Source organism: Piliocolobus tephrosceles, chromosome 21, assembly GCF_002776525.5.
Source record: "Piliocolobus tephrosceles isolate RC106 chromosome 21, ASM277652v3, whole genome shotgun sequence".
Classification (NCBI taxonomy): domain Eukaryota; kingdom Metazoa; phylum Chordata; class Mammalia; order Primates; family Cercopithecidae; genus Piliocolobus; species Piliocolobus tephrosceles.
The window spans coordinates 40,101,523-40,118,828 of record NC_045454.1 but is presented as its reverse complement, the minus strand read 5'-3'; the positions used below and the strand labels follow the sequence as shown (position 1 = coordinate 40,118,828).

Below are 17,306 nucleotides of genomic sequence, written 5' to 3'. Positions count from 1 at the left end.
GGAGGCCGGAGGAGCCGAGCCGGAGCCCGGGCCGGGGTGCGGCCGCCGCCTGCCGGGCCTCCCCTCCCCTCGCCGCGGCCGGCCGCCGCGCTCCCGCCCGGGCGCCCAGCTATGTACTCCCCGTACTGCCTCACCCAGGTACCGGCCGCCGCCCCCGCGCGACCGGGGGAGGGGAGCGGGCGCGGGAGGCCGGCCGGCGGCGCGGGCGGGCGGAGGGGACGCGCGGCGGCCGGGAAGGCGGGGGCCGAGAGCCCGCGGGCCGCCGAGGGGTGCAGGCTGTGCCGCGGTGAGCCCGGGCACGCGTGCGGGCGTCACCGTGCGCGTGCGACCCTGGCCACCGGGCGGACTCCATTTGGGGGCTCCGGGGGTGGCCAGCTGCGTCGTGGCGCTGCCCTTGGAGCGCAGGCGGGAGTGCGTGTACGTATGTGTGTGTGTGTGTGCGCGCTCGACTGGGGTGCGATGGGCAGCGGGACTCTGGCCGACCTGTGGGCTACTGTAGGCGCACCCGGGCAGTGTGGCCGCTGGCAGTGTTTGCGGGGGTGACAGAGTGGCAAGAGGGTGGTCCCGAGGGCGCAGAGGGGACATTGGGTCCCGCGACGCTTCCTGGGGCGGGTGCCTTCGGTTCCCGAGGGTGGCAGTGGCCGGCGTGCGTGGCGGCGGCCCTTGCGTGCGGCCGGGGTGCCTGGGGCGGGCCGAGCGGCCCGGGCGTCTCCCCAAAGTCTTTGTTCAGGCCTCACATGGGAGCGGGGCTAAGAAAATGGCGGGGCTCCCAAATTTCGGAGGGGCAGGGGAGGGGAGAGAGGAGCGGGCGCGCTGCCAGCGGTGGCCGCGCCTCTCCGACCCTGGACGTCGCAGCCTCAGCCCCCCCACCCCCAAACTTTCCTCGGCGCAAACTTTCTGGCCCTAGCGACCCGCGCTGCTGCGGAGTGGACCCGGCAGGCCTGGGGAATCCCGTCCCGTCGCCTGGAGGCGGGAGGGGCGGGAGGCAGCCGTGGACACAGCCACCAGTGCTGCGGCCACACCGTCGGGTCAGCCTCTGGCACAACAGCGCCGACCTTGGCGCGTTGCTAGAGCGCGTCCCGCCTGCAGCGAAGTTCCCTGCGCGGCGCACGGCGGCGGCAAAAGCTTCGAGGATGCCTGTCGGGCCACCCAACTCTCCCCGGGCTGTGGCCTGAGGCTCTAAGAGGGCACAGGAGCTGCCCAGAGTTCCACAGTGGCCCTGACAGCATTGCCTGCAGGGCCAGGCCACAGCTGGTAACAGTCTCTGAAGAGGGGACATCTGAGGCTGTTTAGCCCTGCTGCCAGCCAGGCCTGCGTGTGGGGGTTCTCTAGGCCAGGCCCTAATTGTTCCCTCTGCCCAGCCTGATCCCTGTCAGCCATGTGCCAAGTGTGTCCACAGCATACAGTGGCAATCCACGTGGGTATGGCTGCTACTTTGGGTCATGCCGCGAGTGTGCAGTGGTGTCAAGGGGCGAGGGGTTTGTCGGGGTGCATGTTATTTGTGGCCACACCATGCTCCTGTATGCACAAGTGCAAGTGTATGTGAGTGTGAATCAATCTAGAGTCTGTGTGTGACCGCTGTGGGCCGGCCACAGGCAGGCCTGCGTGGCATGGCCGTGTATGGCCCAGGGAGCGGGTTTTCCTGTAGAAAGCAGGCCCAAGTATGTGTTGGCGAGGGCACACGGGCATGCATACATGTTGCAGTGTGCATGCAGGTGTGAGCAGGCACCCTGAGCACCATGGCAGTGTGGGGAACCCCCACATCTGCACCTCCAGTTCCACGGCCACTGCATATTGGGCGCCCCTCACAATAACTGCCTACCCAGTGGTGTCTGAGCTGTGCCTTTTTGCTGTTACGCTTGGCTGGTCTGCGTGGCCGATGTTTGAGGCCTAGTGGAACCAAGACCCCACACTCAAGCGGCCCCTTGCCCACCAGGCTGCCAGCCCGGCCTCCCATGCCAAGCACACCAGACATCTGAGCCTGCTCTCCCGTGGCTTGGGTGAGACACCCGCCCCTCAGATTTCACAGCACCCTGGGAGAGAAAATGCCCGCAGATACGCCAGTGACATGGCTAGGAAGGGGCTGGGGTGGCTGCTAGACCCAGGGCAATGGCTGGTCCTTGGCTATGTGTGACTGAAGGCCCAGGTTACGACAGCTCCAGTGTGCCAGGATGGCTGGAGAGGGGAGTGGGCATGGTGTCACCAGGCTGCCAGCCCTTCATGGTGGGCAGGGAAACCCTTCAGCTCTGGGCAGGTGGCTGCTGTCGGCTGGTCAGTGGGGTCTGGCCTGCCCCTCCCTAACAATCACATCTCTGTTTTTACAAATCTTTCTGCTTCCATAGTTTGCCCTGCTGGTCTGTTTTTCTGACAACCTCTTTCGTTCGCTTTTTCTCGGTCTCCGTTTTTATCGGTCTCTGGTGTACTCTGCCCTTTTCCATCTCTCTTTCTCCATCTCTGTCCTTTTGTATATCTCTGACTATCTCTGTCTCTGACTCCAGTTTTGGCCCCATCTCTGCTCCCCCTCCACTGGCGTCTCGGACTCTCTCTCTCTGTCTCTCTGGCCTGCCTCTCTCTCTCTTTCCCTCTCTCTCTCTCTCCCTTTTCTTTTTTTCAAACCAGAATTGGCTTCGATTTTAAAGTCAATAAATGATTGAGCAGGAACGAGCTTGGAGCAGCGGGGCCCTGGCGGGGAAAGGTACTGTGGGCGAGGGGGAAGGGCGGGGGGGGAAAAATCTCCTTCTAGAAAAAGCATCGAAATTCAGGGCGGCCAGGCGGGGCGGTTGCTGGAGCTGCTGGAGTCCATGGCAGCCACCGGTCTGAGTCTCAGGCAGAGAGAGGGGTGGGAGGTGGATGGATGGACCCCCCCTCCCCATCCTGACCCCGCCAAGAAACAGAGACACAACCAGGATGTGAACTCATGTACACCACCATCATCGCCAAGATGGAGATGTAAGTGTCCTGTTCACACCGATGTCCAGACACACGACCACTGATGAGCCTACAGACCTATGGACACAGGAAACCGAGGACTTGTGTTCACACTGTCACACACACCCATTAACACACAGGCACCTCTTGAAATGGGACACGTGTATTGGTGTAGGCTTAGAGACACAGCAGTACCTCTTTGATGCACGTACGGACACAGGAAACTGTGGACTTGTGTTCACAACCACCCCCAGCGCACACATAAACAGTCACAAACCCCTCGAGATGACACAGATAGCGATGAAGGCACATGGAGACCACGACACCTCCCAGACTCATGGAGCCCTCATCACAGGCTTGGATACAGGCAGACGCAAATGTGTGTTCGCCCCCACACATGCTCACATGGACCCAAGGACGGACAGGCGGATGGATGGCTACACATCTTTACACAGAGACACAATGCAGTTGGCTCACCTAGGTGTGTACACAAATACCTTTTTTTTTGAGATGGAGTCTTGCTCTGTTGCCCAGGCTGGAGTGCAGTGGCACAATCTTGGCTTACTGTAACCTCCGCCTTCCTGGTTCAAGCAATTCTCTGCCTCAGCTTCCTGAGTAGCTGGGATTACAGGTGCCCGCCACCACCCCTGGGTAATTTGTGTAGTTTTCAGTGGAGATGGGGTTTCACCATCTTGGCCAGGCTGGTCTTGAACTCCTGACCTCATGATCCACCCACCTTGGCCTCCCAAAGTGCTGGGATTACAGGCATGAACCACTGCACCCCGCCACAAATACCTTTTCAGACACACACACACACACACACACACACCAATGTGTGCTTCCCCCTCCTTGCCACAGGGATACACAGGCAAACATGCCAACATTTGCTGACACACACGAAGACATACATGGGCGCACACACGGATACACCCACTCTCAGACATGCAGCGACCTACGCCCATTTTCCTGGCCACACAAGCAGCCGAAGTTCCTGTACTTTTGTGTCTGCATAGCTCCCCCGACACTCCTTCCATGGGAGGGGGATGGCTGGGGCTTCCCTGATGTCCCCTTCCCTCAGCTTTCTCTCTGGGTCACTCTGGCCACCCCTGTGTCCCTGCAAATCTATCACTCTCTGTCCCTGCTCCGGCCTGGTGTCCTGTTTTCATGGCACTTGGCATTTTCTCTCCGGCTCTGGCCCTGCCCGATTCATGCCCACTGCTGGGGTGGGTGGTGTGCCCAGGTGTGGGCTGGGATGGGGTAGCTCATGAGAGGAGCTGGGGCTCTGTGAGATGTTTCAATGCTCTGCCGGGAACAGGGTGCTCCAGTCTCCCTAGGGCCTGGAATGTCTTGTATAGCCTTGAGAGCTCCCAGACGGAGGCTGTGGGAGCAGAGTCAAGGGCTAGGCTTTGCCATCAGACAGAAATGGGTTTGAGCTCCAGGTCCACATCTTCTAATCTTGCGACCTGAAGCACAGGATTCTCCTGGCCTGTAAAATGGGCGAAAACCAGTGTCTATCTCTTGGGCTGTACTTAGGCTCAGTGTGGTGCCTAAGTGTATGCTCCAGAAATGGTAATTGTTGCCAGTTGGTTGTCAACCTCCCAGACCCTCCCAGCTGAGAAAGGGATGCCTCTGAGGGGTAGAAGACAGGGTCGAGCACCTGCCAACCATAGACATCCAAGTGGACTTCCTGGAGGAGGAGGAGGCAAGAAGAGAGTCTGGAAGGATGGGAGATTGCACATGGCCCAGCTCTTTTACCTTTGGATGGGGACCTGTAAGCCAAGCAGAGGGTGGCAGGACTTCAAGATAGGGGAGAGATGGTGGGGGAGGGTGGGGGGCAGGATGGGAGATACGAGGCCTCCACTGTTCCATGAGGACCAGATGCCCTGGTTGGGGGCCCTGAATCCTGGCATAAGAGTATGTGTGCATGCGTTCATTCAAATATACGTGGGACAAAGAGACCTGGTGCATCTAGATGATGACTTCAGGGATGTCCCCAAGCTCCAGAACTGTTTCTGAGTCTGCACCTGGGCGTTGTCACCTGGACCCGTCATGGAGACAGGACACATGTGCAGGATCCTATGTGGGCAATGCAGGCACTTGGCTGGATCAGGGCGCATTGCTGGTGGGAGCAATGCTGGGCGTTTGGCCGTGGTGCCTGCGGGCAAAATACCCCCGTGGTCGGTGTCTTGACTGTTGGCCTCCCCATCTAACCCACAGGGAGCCTGGCCTTTTAAATCTGCTCAGATATTGTCTCCCCCACCCTCATGAAGCTGGAATCTGGGGACTTGCTGGACCAGAGAGGTAGGGGAGGCTGGGCATTTTCTCCAACGAGGTGCTGAGGATGGGCCTTCTGTCCCCTCCCTCCCAGCTGGGGTGGAGGAGAGGGGGGTGTCTTCATTTTCCTTCCCCCAAAGCCCTGGATGTGGGGGTGAGTGGGCCAGGGGGACAGCTGTGAGCCACTATCTGGGTTCTCCCAGATCAGCGTGCGTGTTAATCGGCATGTCAGGCCTTAGAGCCACCATTTTCCCGCGGATGTCTGTGTGGCAGTGTGTGCCTGCCCGGGTCCCTCTCCATGCCTCTCTATGTCTCTGAGTGTCCATCATTGGGTGCTACCTGCATGTGACTCCACGGATCATCGCACACCCTGTCTCTTGTGTATTCGGTAGCGGGGGGTCGGGAAGCATGCCACCATGCATGTCGGTGTGCCGGATGTAGTCTTTGTGTCACGGTGGCGCTGCGCGCGTCAACGGGTATCGGTGTACCGGTCGCCATCTTTGTATCTGCGCCTTGTATCTGGGGTGACAGTGTCCCAGCGACATGCGTCACATCTACAGCAGTGTTTTTCTGGGTGTCTGTGCGTCACGGCAAAGAGTGTATCCGTGTGTCTCACACACATGTTGGCCTGTCCGTGTCAACTTGTGTCCACATACGTGTCAACACACGTGTCTCCAGTGTCACCACCCTCATATCACTGGGCCTCCTGGGCTTGTCCCCGGGACGATCACCGTGGGTCTCACCCCATGGGCACCTCTCCCGGGCATTCCCTTGGCCTCTGAGCACCATGTGAGATGCCTGCTATGGCGGCCGGGCAAGCGGCTGGGAGCGGGCTGGCGGCTCAGTCCCTTCCCATGAGGTCGTGCGGCCGCAGTGGCCTTGCTGGGGGCCCCGCCCGTGCCCCTGGCCTGGCGTGGACAGAAGCCTGTTGTGCGGCGGCGAGGTGCGGGCGTGTGTTCGGGCCGCCCACAGGCCTCCCTCTGTCTGCCCAGCGCACATTGATCTTGGCTTCTGCCTGTGTCCGTTCTAGCCTGGCCAGCTGGGTGTCCGGCTGTCTCCGTGGGCCTGAGCCCACTATCCTCGCTGCCCCCACAGCCAGGCAGGCCCTGGGCCCCACACCCCTGGGCCACCCGCCATCCCTCCGAGGCTCTGAGGGCGCGGATTTGGAAACTGAGGTCCCCCCTTCTTTCCCCCTTTCTCTCTCTCTCTTTCCTCCCTCTCTCCTCCCCTCCTCCCCTCCTCCCGCTCCCTCTCTCCCTCTCTCTCTCCTCCTGCCAAACGCGTCTTGGCTCCGTCTGAATATCTCTCCTCCTCGATTTTTGGCTCCAGCTCTGGGCGCGTTCACTAAAGGAAGAAGGGCTAGCTCCCCAACCCCCCCTTCCTCACCGCCTCCCCCCTCCCGAGGAGCCCCTCTGAGGGCGGGAGTGGCCTCGTGCAGGGGCCTGGGCCCCCTGAGTGGGCTTGGCCAGGGGGGCACAGGCCTGGTGGGTGAGGGAGCAGGGTGGACAGGGCCTGGCAGCCGGAGGGAGGCAATGGGCAGGGTGACTGAGCTGCCCAGCGGGGCGGGCGGGCAGGGAGGGGTCGGGGGCACGGAGCTGGGGTGTCTGGCTTCTGGTGGGGCTGGCAGGCCTCTGTGAGGCGCAGCTGTGCCCAGAACTCCAAGTTGCGTTTGCCACCACTACCGATGTGGCTGCGCCAGCCAGGGAGGGGAGGCGGGTAGCGGGCACTGCGGCGCTCTGCAGCCAATCGGAAGCCGGGGTTGCACTGGGGAGCTCTCCCCCCCTGGGCCCCACCCTGAGGGGAGCTGGGGGTAGTGGCCAGCAGCAGGCAGGGGGCAGTACCCACCACCATCGCCAAGGACCCTGCCCCCTCAGCTGAAGCTCAGTGCCTGCCTTCCTGGCACAGATCGGGCAAGAGTGGGGATCTGTCTGTCCCCACCTGAATCTGTGTGAGCCAGGCTGGAGGGAGGGACAGCGTGGAGGTGTACCCGATCCCCCTGGGCCTTTTAGTCCAAGGCAGGCAGGAGCTAGGGATGGGGGCCAAATTATCCAGGTGGTTCCGTCCAAATATCGGCTTCGGTCGAATCATCTCGGGTGGGGGGGGGTTTATTCTGGGTCCATCTCGCACAAAGTCACACACTCTCACTGGCACTTGCGGGCACAAAGAGTCACGCTAACACACACTGGCATGCTGCACCTCCCTCAGTCAGACAGACACAGGCGTCCCCATGCAAAGAAGCTTGCCCTCACTCACAGACACCTAGAGGCACCTGGACACACCCGAACACATCAATGCAGCATTACACACGCAGGGACGTGCACGTGGGTGCACACGGGACACGCGCAGTCACACGATCACATGCCATGAAGCACACAGCACAGACACAGGCTCTGCCACTGTAAAACGCTCAGACCCACAGGCATAGCTAGAAACACACAGCACACGCACTCATAATGTCAGGCGCCGATACACCCGCATACATCACCAAGCACACAGGTACACACACATGCATGCAATAACACGCTCTCAGACACACAAACACCCCACACACTCCCTAACACAGTGTCACCAGGAGTGATTTTGCCCATTGGGAAATGTCTGGAAACATTTTTTTTTTAAGAGACAGACTGTCATTTGCAGCCCAGGCTGGAGCACAGTGGTGCAGTCTCGGCTCACTGCAGCCCTGACCTCCCAAGCTCAAGTGATCTACCCATCTCAGCCTCCTGAGTAGCAGGGACTACAGGTGCATGTCACCACACCTGGTTAATTTTTAAATTTTTTGTAGAGACAGTCTCGTTATGTTGCCCAGGCTGGTCTTGAACTTCTGGGCTCAAGCAGTTCTGCTTCACCCTCCCAAGTAGCTGGGACTACAGGCGAGCACCACCATACCCAGCTAATTTTTTAATTTGTAGTAAAGATGAGGTCTGGCTATGTTTTCCAGGCTGGCTTTGAATTCCTGGGCTCAGGTGATCCTCCTGCCTCGGCCTCCCAAGGTGCTGGGAGCCATGAGCCACCATGCCCGGCCTGGAATCATTTTTGGTTGTCACACTTGTAGAGGGGGTGCTATTGGCATTTAGTGAGTGGAGACCCGGGACGCTGCTCAGTCCCCTACAATGGAACTTCCCAACCCTTGCCGACCACAGGGAACGATCCAGCCCCAAATGTCAGTAGTGCCAAGGTTGGAGACCCTGCTACGCATACCCAGATACACAGTAACACACACAGGCACAGCTAACCCTTGACACCCATTACACATGCACCCACATACACAGTCACACCCAAACAAGAAGCCAGCTGACACAGTGTCACACACACACACTCTCCCTTACCAGGACCCAGGCATTGTCACATATATGCCCCTTTCCCCTGCCAAACCTAGGCACAATCGGCATGGCATGTACACAGTCTGGTGTTACCCCAGCACACAGGGACGAGAGTCACACTCCCACACACATTCGCACCTGGGCCACACCTGGCAGTGGTTGGAAGTGGTGCCTGAGAGATGAGACCTGCCCTGGTGGCACCTCCCCTCTGTGTGTCAGCCACAACCAGCTGTCTTTGTGCAGCAGCTACAGCCACCCTGACTTCCCAGGATAGAATTGGGAGCCCCAAATCCCTGCCCTGGTTTGTAGAAGCCTGGGGCAAGACAAAGCCTGGAAAACCATATGCCCACCCCTGCCCAGGATACCCACAGTCTTCTAGACTCAGTGGCCGAGGGCTCCACCCTCACCTCCTTGCTCCTGGCAGCTACCGAGAGAAGGGACGGGGACAAAGCTAAGTTCTTTTTTTTTTTTTTCAAGACAGAGTCTCACTTTGTTGCCCAGGCTTGAGTACAGTGGTGCAATCTCGGCTCACTGCAACATTGGCCTCCTGGGCTCAAGCAATTCTCGTGCCTCAGCCTCCCAAGTAGCTGGGATTACAGACGTGCACTATCATGCCTGGCTAATTTTTGTATTTTTAATAGAGACAGGGTTTCTCCATGTTGGCCAGGCTGGTCTCAAACTCCTGGCCTCAAATGATCTGCCTGCCTCGGCCTCCCAAAGTGCTAGGATTACAGGCATGAGCCACTGTGCCTGGCCAACAACGCTAAGTTCTGTCCTGTCTTCCGTGGGGCTGTCTCACCAATCCTTTGGCCTTTGACTCCCCAGTTCTGACCCCAGAGAAAGACAGAAGAGATAGCGGTCAGCAGAATGGTAGAAGATAGGATAATAGCAAAATAAATGTTTATCCTAAAGATTGTAGCAACAACTAAGGGTGTGCTTGCTGCATTGCACCCTTGCTAAGTGCCTTCCCAGCTTGTCTTCTCAAATCCTGTGTTCAGCAGGTACTGTTATTAGGAGAGTGGGGCCTGCAGAGCCAGCTTCCTGGGTTTGACTCCTGGCTCTGCCACTCACTAGCTGTGTAACTTCGGGCAAGTTGCTTAACCTCTCTGGGTCTCAATTTCAGTATCTAGGAAGCAGAGTTGTGGTAAGGATCTGAGGAGCTGGTTCACAGCACACGCTTTAAAACTGTGCTTGATGTGAAAAAACTGCTTTGAACTTATGGATGAAAAACGGAGACTCAGAGTAGAGGTATCCAGTGCTAGGGTCAAGGGCAGGGAGCTCCTTCTCCAAGATCGTCATCACCCTAAATCCTGCCGATGGGACAGAATTGCGGCTTGTTCTCTGGCCTTTCCCAAATTTCAGAATGGACCTGCACACCCCCACGCCCCCATTTGAAACGTGCCCCAGTGGTTGACCCTTGAACCTTTCTTACCACTCTGACCTTCAGATCTTCTTCCATCCAGGGCTCAGAATAAAGGTGGATGGTGGTCTCATCCGCTCTGCACCCCTGCTGGCCAGGCTTGCCCTCACCCCGGCAGGTCCAAACGTCCTCTCCCACACCTTACTGGGCACCCAGCCGGAGCCCAAATGCTGGGGGTGCAGCCGGGGGCCTGTGCATTCCTTCGACAAATATTTACCAAGCACCTCCTGGGTGCCAGGCTCTGTTTTAGGCCCCGGGGGCTCGGCGGGGAGCAAAATCTGCAAAGATGCCAGCCCCAGTGGGAGGGCAGACTGTGAACCTGATAAACAAGGGAGTGACCAGTCCTTGAGACAGTGCTAGGTGCTGTGGGGAGAACAGAGCCGGCTGGGCCCTCTGGAGTGCTGGGCAGCTGTGGTTTTAGCAGAGGTGGGCAGGGAGGCCTCATGGTGAGATGCTGATTTTGAACGCTGCCTTGCTATAGCTCAAGTGCAGCCCGCCAGGCCCCTTTCTCTCTCCAAGGGGCAGACTGGAGGTCAAGGATGTGTAGCTCAGCATGGCATGCCCATCATTTGCCCAGACCATGTTGCCTGTCGTTTCTTCAATCTGAGCTCATCTATTATCCATATTTGTGGATATGCCATACGGTGCCCACCCAAAACCTGGGGACAAGATGGCCGAGGCCTTTCCTGTACAGAAACTGGGGCTTGATGGGCACTGGGTATTCGCAACCCTGCTGCTCTGAGCTGGGGGATGGGGCGGGGGCAGCTGGTGGCCCAGAGTGGCACTTCCACCTGGGCCCCTCAATTTAGCTCCCCCGGGGCGGGCTGGGTTTATTTTTACCCCAGCCTGTCACCCTGGCAGTACCAGGCTGCGCCATCTTTGCAGGGTCTTGGGGATCTGCCCACAGCTTGGGGGTATCTGGCTTTGTCTGTTGGGTTCCCCAACTCCCACCAGGACCCCAGACTGTCTCCACCCGCAAAGCTCCAGGCTTGAGAGCTCTGGGCTGGGGCCCGGCGGGGTCGGCACTGCAGGCTGGCAACCACCATGCCCAGCCTGGTGGCATTTGGTTTGGCGCCCTGCCTGCCTGCCACCCCCACCCCATGCCCGGGCAGAGCCGAGCGGCTGCTGCTGCCAGTCTCCATTTCGAAGCTGGGGGTGGGGGTGGGGAAGTGCTGGGTGCCTCTGGGCCCCTGCTTGTCCTGTGCCACCTGGGGATCATCCCCCATGCCTGTTCCCTGGAAGGGCCAGGCTGCCTCTTCCGCTGCCCCTTTGCAGCCTGGAGCTCAGCAAGGATGCCCGCCTGGCTTCCATCTTCCCCGTTCGCTCCCTCCCTTCCTCCCTCTCTCGCCTGCTCGCCTGTAATGGCTCACCATTTTTGGCATCTCTTCCCCCTCCCCCTCCCATAGGCGCCAACCTCACTTCCAAACCCGCCGCCATCGTTGGCTCTCCGGCCTTCTCTGCCGCCTGGGGCTGGGACCCAGGAATGGGAATTTGGGGGTGGGGGCCGGGCATGTGGACATCAGGGGCTTTCTGCGTGCTCGTGTGTATGTCTGGGGTTGGGGGGCACATGTTCTAAGCCAGCTCGCTCCATCCACCCCTTCATTTAGCCTCAAACTTGCAGAGCAGGACTGCAGCAAAACTGGGGACCCTCCCATTTCTGATTGTCCCGCACCTGGTATTGGCATCTGGGCCACCAGGGGGCCAGGGTGGGCATCTCTGCCCAAGCCCAGGCCCTGGCATGGCAATGGCAAGGCTTCATCTGTAGTGTGCTCCAACCTCTCCCCTTCCCTAAGTTCTCCCCAAGGTTCCAAGATTCCTGCTTCTACTCCCCAGAGCTGGGGTGGGGGAACCAAGCCCTCACCTTGGGTACTTGTGTCCCTAGATGGGGTAAGGGACTTCGGAGAAACCGGTTTATTGCCCTCCCCCCCCCACCCCACACCCGCTGCCCGCGCCTCTCTCGGCACTAAACAAAGTTTGCTAAGTAACTTCAAATGTTATTTGAGGACGGCCTGGCCTCAACCCAAGGCGGCCCTGTGGAAACTTGTTTTTCGCTGCCGAGACTGCAAGTATCAAAGACACACTTTCGGAGGGGGGGGGTGCTCCAATACCACTCCCCCCCTCTGTGGCAGGGGCTGGCCCTGAACGGACACACAGACACACAGAGCAGACACACATAGGCCTGTGCCTACAGAGAGATGCAGACATCATCCTGTGGCCTAAACACCAGGGACAGCTGCAGGACAGCCCTGGAGCATGGCACACATAACATAGAACAAACACACATGTTGACATGCTAAGGAGGTAGGAGGGGGTGACAGGGCACTACCCCCCAGCCCATGGAGTCCTGTGATTCTTCCAGCTGGTGGGGTTTTGCCATGTTGAGAAAAACGTACGGCTCCGATCCTTGGGGTCCTGTATTCTCATGACTCCAGGGCTTGAGGTGGTGCTGGGGTGAGGCCCCCAGCCTTAGTTTCCCCATCTGCAGAGGGCCACTATGGACTTTTCTTTTCTTTTTCTCTTTTTTTTTTTTTTGAGACGGAGTCTCGCTCTGTCGCCCAGGCTGGAGTGCAGTGGCCAGATCTCAGCTCACTGCAAGCTCCGCCTCCCGGGTTTACGCCATTCTCCTGCCTCAGCCTCCCGAGTAGCTGGGACTATAGGCGCCCGCCACCTCGCCCGCTAGTTTTTTGTATTTTTTAGTAGAGACGGGGTTTCACTGTGTTAACCAGGATGGTCTCCATCTCCTGACCTCGTGATCCGCCCGTCTCGGCCTCCCAAAGTGCTGGGATTACAGGCTTGAGCCACCGCGCCCGGCCCACTGTGGACTTTTCAGCCGAGCCTGGGTTTTTTCATCCCTCTGGCAGGGCTGCATCCCTAAAGGTGAGTCCCTAAAAGTAGGCTCTGAGCACAGGGCCTGGTATACAAGCAGTGCTCCAGTGTCAGCAGGCATTTCTGTCAGTCCTGACCCCGTAAACCTGGTGTGTTTTCATCTTGATTGGTGGTCCTGACTCCAAGCAGCTTGGTGCTCTCCAGATCCCGGGAGGAGCCCGTGCTGACGCTACTTGCTTGCTCCAATCTTCCTGTCTCTCTGATTTTCTCACTTTGTTCCTCCCTTTCTCTCCTAGCTTTTCTTGATCTTTCCCCAAGTCCCTCTTCTTTCTCCAGGTCTCTGCTGGCCCTGCCCAGGCCTGGAGCTCAGGGAAAACGTGGGAAACAGGCACAGGGTACACATTCCTCACTGAAGCCAGCCAGGCCTGCAGTCCTCCATGCTCTGAGCCCCCTGATTACCCTCCTGGGCCCCCCCAAACCCCAGCAAGAAGCTGGAGGCTGAGCACTTGAGCTGACACAATAGGTGAAGGAGAGGCTCTGTCACAGGGTCCTCTGAGACCTATCACCTCCAAGGTTTGCAGAGAGGTGGAATCCCACTGAATGTGATGGAAAAGCCAAGGCCCAGGAGGAAACTGGAGTGAGTTCCTCCTGCAGTTCCGGAGAGCCTCCCTATCCTCGCTGTAGCCAGGTCCTCACGGAGGTAGATTTGCGGGGGTCTCCCAGTCCCAGTCCCACACACCGCCTCATCCCCACTCACAGTCAACGCCCGCAACACCCCGCCACCCGCAGTCTGTCGCGCAGTGACAGCCTGTCACAAGCACTGCCGCACACCGGCACAATCTGTCGTCCACGCACAGTCTCACACACAACCTGTCACACACACGCACACACACACACAGCGGCACAGTCGCACACACAGCCAGCCTCACGCGATCACACCAAGCGTCACAGCTTGTCACAGCCATAGATTCCTCACAATAAAAATAACAGCTACCGACTCCAGAGCAATGAGGCGGGGGGGGGGGGGGGGGGGGGGGGAAGGCGGGCGGGCATACGTGACCTCCTGTGACCCTCCCAAGACGAGGCAGGTATGAGTAACCTGTTTTACAGATGAGGAAACAGAGGCCACAAGGTCAAGTGCCAAGGTCATGGGGCTAGAAGCAGAGTGGTGGGGATTACCCAGCCAGATTCCCAGGAGTGAGCAAAACTTAAACAGGTTCACTCCAGCTTTTCAACCCCCTCCTGGCCACCTGAGGCTCCTCCTTCTGGCCTTCCCATGGGAATTCCCTTCCTATTCCCCGGTCCTAAGAAGCCCAGAGCAAGAAACAGGAGGAAGAGGCTTACTGGTTTCCTGCTTAAGGGTGTTCAAAACCGTCTGCCTTTGGCTGGGAAAACTGGGCCACGCCCTCCCCACCAAATGCTACTTGGCTCCAAGTAGGGTACTGATGGGCACTGAGAAACCGCTGGGCAGTGTGGGGGCTATCAGAGGGGCAACTACAAGTACAGTGGCACTAGGCTTGAGTATCTGATGTGTGAGTGGCCATGTGGAGGACTGGAGTTGGTCCACAGTGGTGGCAGCTTGTGGTCCTTTGGGGGATTTGGTGGGTGGAATCGGGCAGAGGGTCTTCAAAGGCAGAGAAGTCTCAGGACTTCAAACCAACATCCTGACCCTGTCCACACAGGTGGAGTGACCCACCTTGGGCCCGGGGGGCCTCCAGGAGCCCCCTGGCCCAGGCAGGCCCCAGCCTCCACCGCCCCTGGGGCCCTCCACGGTCCAGGGCGCTTCCTCCTCTGCAACCCACTTTTCCCTTGCTTTCCCCTTCTTTGTTCCTCCCCCGCCTGCTCCTGGGGCTTCCCCCATTGGAGTTGCCTCGGCCAAAACCAACAGGGCTCCAACGACATCCCGCCTTGGCCTGCCGGGCGGCCGGCCCTGCCCCATGGCCTGCTCAGGGGCCAGATCCAGGCTCCACTGGGTCCAGATGGCAGCCCCCGCGCACGTGGCTACTCCCAAGGCGTGCGCGAGCACTCGCACACCTCCCTGCCCTGCCGTGCTCTGAAGGGCACCTAGGCGTGCTCATGCACGTCCCTGTTTGACACCCCAGCCCGGCACTCGGAGGTGTGCACGCACATAAGCATGCTCTCATACAGTTGCTCCCACCCGGGTCCGCAGCAGGTCCTTGCCCGGTGTCCTCAATCAGTAACTAAGGCATCGAAAGCTTATGTGCTCACCTAGGCCTGACATTCCCAACGATACTGGCTGGTGCACTCACACCCATAAACATGCCCCATCGGGCACCACGTGGGGGTCCTGAACGCAAGCATTCACTCCCCTGCTTTCCCTCCGATGGAGCTTCCAAGCACAGGTACTCGTGCCCAGGGCCCCCATGGGGAGCTCCAGGTGGGTCTGTGAGCCTGCTCTGGTGCCCACACACGTGGCTCCAGGCCTATGCGGGTACACACCTCTCCAGCCTGGACACGCGTGTTTCACGAGTCACACACCTGCCAGGCTGCCCAGGGCATCTGGCTTCAAAGTGGCATTCAGGTTGTTGGGGGAGCTGGCAGGGAAGGGAGGCCTAATTCCCACCTCCCCCATCCCTCTCGGAACACCCGCCTCCCCGTATGTCCCTGGGGGCACAGGTGAGACATCCCAGAACTGCTGCTGCCCAGTGGCGCCCCTGCATGTGCTATATTTATATTTGAAATTTGTACCTTTATATGTACTTTTTATATGTAAGAACCGCTCCCCCCTCTTCCCGCTCCACGTTTGTACTTGGATTTTACCACCCCCACTAGGCTTCGACCCAAACCTGCAAAAACCATTTCGCCAGGCAGGGATGTAGGGGGAGGCGGGAGCAGCCCTCCCCCTCTCCACTGCGGACGTCCCACGTTCTTAAAGACCGGGGACCCCCCTCCCCCAAGGGCCGGACTGCAGCGCCGAATCCCGCAGCCCCAGAAACACAATCGCGGGGGTGGGTGCTGGCGGCGAGACGTTGCTTTTTGGTGTGTGTTTGCAGTTACGGCTTAAATTAACCCTGAGTGACGACTTGCAATTCGCCACAAAGAGGCCATTTAATGCCCCCCACCACCCCACCTCGGGAGAAATTTCCACTTGCCCCCGAGTCCAGCTCGGGCGGCACGCTACCCGCCCTCCAGGCCTTCGCTCCAGGTGCGCCGGGACAGTGGAGACGAGTTCCCTGCGTGAGCCATGGACTTCAGGAGTGAGGCTGGGTGGGTTTTAGAGGGGTGGGAGCAGAGGCAGGGGGTTATGCCGGGACTCCCCAGACGCTCCACTGCCCAATCATAGCTCTTCGATGTCCCAGCCTGGGTGGAGAAAGTTAGATGGTACTCCAGCGTCTCCTCCGGGTTCCCGGAACAGAGAAGCTGGGCTGCACTCCATGTTGGCACGAACATCCCCTCCCCAGTGTCTCTGTGCATTAGGTCGCGTGCCAGTACGTACCCTACCTGAGATAGCCCCTCTGCCAAGTGCGCCCCTCGACGGGTGTCCGTCGGCCACGGGCTCCTTTCACTGTAGCCTTTCTGGAGGTTCTCAAGGCACGTGGCATTTCCCAGACCCGCTGCAACAGACTCAAGACTGGGGGGAGGGGGCTTATGGAGGTAGAGGTGGTGGGGAGGTCTCTCCGGGGCCCAGGCAGGAGGAGGGAAGGTCGTGTGCTTTCCATGTCGCGGGCAAAATGGGTGCTGACGGTCACTGCCGCTTGCACCGCACACTGCGGGGTGGGAGAGGACAGCAAGTGCCTAGACCGTGCAGAAGGCCCAGAACCTGGGCGCGAGGGGGCCGCGGGACACTAGCGGGCTGTGCGCAAAGCCCGGCGTGCGCGTGCGCGGCGACGAAAAGGCGGGAAGCGGCGCTTCGAGGCCCCGGATGTGAGACGCGAGTTGTGGCATGTACCAGGGTGGCTCCGACGACGGAACCGCCATGGGTGCTGAGTGGAGAGTGGGGACCGTGGACCCCGGGGGCAGGTGAGGGGAAACTGGGAGCCTAGGTCAGGCTTTCGACCGTTTGCCCGGCCAGAGGCTCCTCAATGATCCCTCCCAGGCACCGTAGTCTCTCTAGTGGGTCCCGGTGGCGTCCTCCCGGCCCCTCGCTGCGCAAGCACGGCTCCCTCCTGCCTGGGCGCGGCCTGCCCCTCACAGTGAACTCCCCCCGGCCCACACCCCAAAAAGTGACCCTGCGCTGGTGGGCATGGAGGACTGTCCCGGTTCACCATTTGCTGCGTCAAAGGCCGCCGCCAAAAGGGGCTCCGATGTTGGCATTTTTGCCTTAAGGCAAGTTTGTACCCCAGGCGCGCGGGGTTTGGGGACTCAGGGCCGCCTGTGCCTCAGTTTCTCTCCTCCTTCGCCCATCCTGACATCTGACGGAGGATAATGAGCGTTCGAGGGCTTTGGCTGTGAATGCGATGTTGATGATTGCTGTGATTCTTTGGGTGCTTGGGAGAGTTTGGGGTTTAACTGCCCCCAAATCCGAGGACAGCTTGGGGGCGTCTCTTCGGAGAGGGTCTCTCCGCGTCGCATAG

General features: G+C 59.4%; 1 protein-coding gene across 1 annotated transcript in view; it reads left to right on the top strand.

Annotated features, from left to right (window-relative positions):
- Nucleotides 1–25: 25 nt before the first annotated feature.
- The window catches only part of LOC111523842 (nuclear factor 1 X-type-like), a 30,838-nt gene continuing 13,557 nt past the window's right edge, over nucleotides 26–17,306 (top strand). Inside the window, exon 1 of the mRNA XM_023188723.1 lies at nucleotides 26–138. Within this exon, the coding sequence (XP_023044491.1) occupies nucleotides 112–138 (27 nt within the window). The 5' untranslated portion in view covers nucleotides 26–111. The remainder of the gene's footprint in view (nucleotides 139–17,306) is intronic.